At 46.6% G+C, this 5,340-nt stretch overlaps 1 gene segment (V, D, J or C); it reads left to right on the forward strand.

Moving 5' to 3' along the window:
* The first annotated feature begins 1,957 nt into the window (after positions 1 to 1,957).
* LOC139044761 (T cell receptor gamma variable 8-like) lies at positions 1,958 to 2,876 on the forward strand. The segment is given in 2 exon segments: positions 1,958 to 2,185; positions 2,275 to 2,876. Coding segments are annotated over 2 exon segments (420 nt in total).
* The last annotated feature ends 2,464 nt before the right edge of the window (positions 2,877 to 5,340 follow it).

Here is a 5,340-nt window from a genome sequence, read left to right on the forward strand (position 1 = left end):
TGACTCCCTCCTTGTGTCCTGGGCTCCCCGTCTTTGGAGCAGGACTGGAGTGTGAGAGGGTGTCTGCCCCTCCTGTCGTCCGTCCCTTTCCTTCTAAGGCCGGAGGAGGAAGGCATGCTGAAGGCTCTCGCCCTCCTTCTAGCTTTCCTGGCTCCTGGTAAGTGTGCTGCCTCCATGCTCCTGGGATTTTTCTCTTTTTTGGCAACAGGAGGCCATACTGAGGGATTCCTATTAGCTCTTCCTCATTACTTTCTGTTGTTCCCATTGCAGCCACTCAGATATCTCCCAACCTGGAAGGGACACAGATGTCAGTCACCAGACAGGCTAGGTCATCTGTTGAAATCACTTGTGATATTAAACAAAGCAGCGACCACATCCACTGGTACCGATTCCAGAAGAGGATGGCCCCACGACATCTTCTCTACTACCAGTTCTCCAGCTCAAAATTTGTGGAATCTGGAACCAGTTCACAAAAATACCGTGCTTATGAAGGCCCAGGGAGGACCTGTAAGCTTTACATCAGATTTCTGGAAGAAAGTGATTCTGGTGTGTATTACTGTGCTGTCTGGGAGAGGCACAGTGATTCAGATCTCCTCTATCCTGCACTGAAAACATTGCTTGTGGATGCCAAGAGCAGCCTTGACACACAGGGTAGACCAGCCCCTGCCTCCATTTCTGACCTGACTTCACTGTGCTCTGAACAAAGAGAGACCCTGAGCTCAGTGCCTAACCCCCACCGTTATATCCCACTGGTCTACCACCTACTACATGAGCCATAGCACTTCCCTAAAGACCCAGCTCCCATCTCCAGGCCTTAGACAAGCAGTCTCCAGACAGCACATTCTTTCCGCTCTCCTAGGAGCTGGTGGAGTCCATTCAATCTGCTTCCTGGCACAGACAAGGTCACCTGGAGTGGATGTGTTCGGGAAAACATTTAGGAGAGCAATATAGGAAGGCTAATGGTACTGAATCATTTATCCAACCATTATCCAGAGAAAATGGCTGGGAAAGGAGCTCCTGCCTTGCTCAGGAGAATGAGAAATGATGGAATGAAGACTTTGGATTTCATGAAGACCTTAGGCTGGTTTCCGACATTTCTTTTGGACAAACTGATATTTCCTTCACCATAACCAACCATGGCACTGTTGAGACAGTGAAAGTGTCAGCCTTTGGCCACACACACACACACACACACACATACACCTTAATCTCCAAAACTATGATATCCCCTATAATTTCTCCTTTATGTCGACCCCAGAGATCACCTACTGCGGTCTCTCCAGTTTCGAGGTAAAACAGTAATCCCACCATGTCCTGAGCATTTCTGTGCATCTGGGACAGGGCTACATGCTTTGCTCACATCATCCTATTGACTCTCCGGACAACCTCATGAGCTCCCTTTTTAAAGATGAGGAAAAGGAGGTGACATAACTTGCCCAAGACTACAGAGCTATCCTGTTATTTTAGGACATTTAAAATCCCCTTCTGATGGGACCTCTGGCGAAGTGCTCCATGACAGCTCAGATGGCAGGCATGGGTTTCTGGCAGGGATTGCTGTTCTGTGCTTGACCCTCCCTCCCAAGCAAGCTGCACACTCATTCTCTATTTTAGTATCAAGAGGTAAAAGAAGCATGAGATTTGTCTCCAGCCGGACTTGGTTGGCTCCACATCCCTACCTCATTCTCCGTAGGTGTGCAGCCTTGGGAAAGCGATTGAAAACACTAGCCCCGTTTCCCCACTTCTAAACTGAAGACAATAATCTTCATCCCACAGGGTTGTTTTCAGGATTTAATAAAACAACGAACACAAACCAATTAGTGCAGTGCTGGCGTGTAGTCCAGTGTAGACCAATCAAGGATTGCAATTACTACTGTTGTTACTATTCCACCAATGTTCTTTAAGCATTTCTCAGAACTCCTACCATTCATCATCCCTCCTTTCACCTTGTGGTCAGAATTCTCTCGTCTCTCTCAGGCTCCTCCCCCCACCTTTTCTCTCACCAGTTGCTCCCTTGTGCCCCCAGGGAAGCAGCGGCTCAGGCCCTAACCTGGCTTCCACCACCCACTGAGGTGCACATCCTCCCAGAAGTTTTCCCAGCAAGGTCTCTCTGGGCTTCTCTCTCCCCGGGCAGGACGCAGAGCGATGCTGGGCTGCCTTGCCCTACTGCGGTCCGTCTGCTTTCCTGGTAAGTCCCGAACCCCTTCCCTTGTTTCGCGTGCACGGGAAGGCTGTGAGGCTCTCCTCGTCCCTGTCTCATAGCTGTCTCCATCGCAGGCAACCAGGCGGTGGTCAGCCTGGAGCAGCCGCCCTCTGTGATGGCGCGCCTGGGCAGCTCGGCCATCCTGCCATGCGTGGCCAGCACTACAGTCAGCTACATCCACTGGTACCGCCACCAGGAGGGCAAGGCCCCTGAGAGGCTCCTCCAACTGGCTATGTTCCAGTTGGACGTACAGTGGGATTCCGTTGTAAAAGCAGATAAAGTCACTGCGATGGAAGCCAAGGACGGCACCAGCTGTACCCTGTCAATATTGAAGCTGGAGAAGAGCAATGAGGGTGTGTACTATTGTGCTGCCTGGGACCTGCACAGTCTTGCAAGCTCACCTGGCCCCCACTCAAAAACCACTCGGATTCTCCACTTCATTCAGGCTTAGCAACTTCCACTGCCTTTGGGTCCCTTGGGTTGGCCTGGGGCCATCCCTCAGCATCTTAGATTCTCCCAGACGCCCCTCCCCTGGTCCACTGCAGGTCACGGGATGAGACTAAAGAGCCACTAGGGCATAGCCTGGTGTGGAGACAGGTGCTACTACTAATCAGAAGGAACCTTTCTAAGATCATCCAGCTCAGCGTTTCTGAAACATTTGGAGGAGGATCTGTGCTGCTCAATCCAGTAGCCACTAGCCACATGTGGCTATAGAGCACTTGAACCGTAGGTGGTCCAATAAGCCAAGAGGAGAAGGGCTGCATGTGTAATACAAGCTGTATTTTGAAGACTTAGTCTAAAAAAAAGTGAAATACCTGATAATTTTTATATTGATTTGCATGTTGAAACAATATTCTGGATATCTTGGATTAAATAAAAATAGTCCTAAAATAATTTCACTTGTTTCTTTTTACTTTTTTTTTTAATGCAGCGGCTAGAAAAATTTTAGTATGTGGCTCAAATTGGTGACTCACATTTATTTCTATTGCACTCTTATAGACTGACCATTTAAGAATCTGACCATCTCCCCTGAAGAATGCACAAATAAAATAGTTTGCAGGGAATTTCAAAGATGAAAGACTCTCTAGAGATTGACCACAAAATGGCTGAAAGCTGAGACTGGATGTCAGTTCCTAAATCCAGTTTCTAAGCTGTTGCCCCACCATCCATCAGCCGCTTTGCAACAGAGGAGTCAGCAATTAGATGCACAGGAGACAATATTGCCACCTTCTCAGCGCCCTCGTCCGTTAGCAGGCCCACTGCTCAGATCGTGGTGGTAGATGACAATCCTCATGCAGGGTGAAGCAGTCAGCTTTGGGGAGACATTGGGCCCTCCGCCTTCCAATTCTCCCCTGATGCTACCTCATATGGGAAATAGGGTGGATCTCCGGTTTCTCTCGACCTCTGTTCTCTCCTCTGTAAAATGATGTGGTTTAACTCCTAAAAGTATATGACTTTGATTTTGGTATTAAAGCAAAATCATACAAATCAGATATCACTATGATCACTACCTTCTTATAAAGCCAGTCAACTTTTTGCAAAGAAAACCTGTTACTGATCCTCCGGCCCCAAACAAGAAACCCCTCTGTTGCTATATGAAGGGAAAAAAAGAAAAGCTCATTGACGCTTAAGCTGAATTTAAATGCCTTTTCATGTGAAAATTCAAAATTTATGTACAGCTTAATAGCATCAGTAAAACAATTAATGAAAGGAAAGTCTAAATGATCTGAAGGAAATTGGTTCCTCAGGTTCCTTAATTCATTATCTGTCTGTCTTCCTGAACATCTGTTTTTGTAGTTAGAAATTTATAACTAAGACACACCTGCTTGTGAAAGAGCCCAACACCCCCATCCTCTCCTGAAGGTCTATGTCGAGGCTAAGACCCCCTAGTACGTGTGAGAGGGGATCAGGGTGGAGGGGGCTGAAAATTACTTTAGCTCTGTTTTCAGGTTGTTCCTTCATTTTGAGTTCCCCGTTGTCCTAATAACACAGAACCCTTTCTGCTTCCTGCCCCCACCTCAGTGCCTGAGTCCATGGAGGAGGGAGCTCTGTGAACTGGTGATAATAAGGAGTGTGGCCAACAGGTGAGCAAGCTCCTCACTCATCTCGTTACGGAACAGGATCATCCACATTCCCCAGAGGAGCTGCCCAGTGCTCTGCTGTGAGCCTCCACACCGCCCTACACCCTGTCTTCTCCCCTCACTGACTCCTGCTTTGCCATTTATGAGCTCTGTGACCTTGAGCAAGGTCTTAACTCTTCTAGGTGACGGTTTTCTCATCTCCAAAATGGAAAAAACAACAGTGCCAAAAATGTATCTTCTCTGAATTACACCACTTGATTTCATCCTCAACCTCTGGGGTGATAGACTAGCTCTTTTCTGCATGAAAATCCTACAGGGAAATATTTAGAGACCAGTTCTAGATCTTTCTGGAGTGATCTCATCTTCAGGGGAATCACTGCCGGATTCTTGAACTTTGATTTCTAAGAAATGGTTGCAGCTTGTTTCACTCTCAGTGTCACTTGCTTTCTGGGATCATTCCAGCTGGTCTCTCTCTAAATGAGGGATTCAGCATGCCAATAGCATGGCTGCTGCATTTCTGCTGATGCCCCAGGGCATGTTAATTGAAAGCAACATGACAGAGTATGACAGTAATTGCCATCATTTCTTCGTGGGCTTGCTGTGTGTCAGGCACTATTCTAAACACTCCACCGGGACTATCTTATTTATTATTCACCAAAACCCCATAAAGTAGATACTCATTTTATTCTCACTGCATAGATGAGAAAACTGAAGGAGAAAGAGAGCTATACGAAGAGCACAGGCTTTACAGTCAGACGGAATTAAGTCTGAGTCTCAAATCTGTCTCTGAAGACTGTTTAATCTTGAGCCATTTCCCCACCTGTTTCTTCAAGTGCTTCATGAGGACTATTTATGAAGTTAAGTAAGCTAAATGTATGGAGCTGAATATGATAAGTGCTTCAAAATGCTTGGCATCTTTAAAGCATTCAGTAAGTGTCCATTACTTGGTGACGCTTTTTAAAATTTATATTAAAAATGTTGATTTTTTCATTGCCATTTCACCAAAAAGAAATACTTCAATGTCTATTCATCCCCTCATTCCTTTGCTCCTTCATCCAT

The sequence above is a fragment of the Equus asinus genome, chromosome 1 (genome assembly GCF_041296235.1).
Source record: "Equus asinus isolate D_3611 breed Donkey chromosome 1, EquAss-T2T_v2, whole genome shotgun sequence".
Taxonomy (NCBI): Eukaryota; Metazoa; Chordata; class Mammalia; order Perissodactyla; family Equidae; genus Equus; species Equus asinus.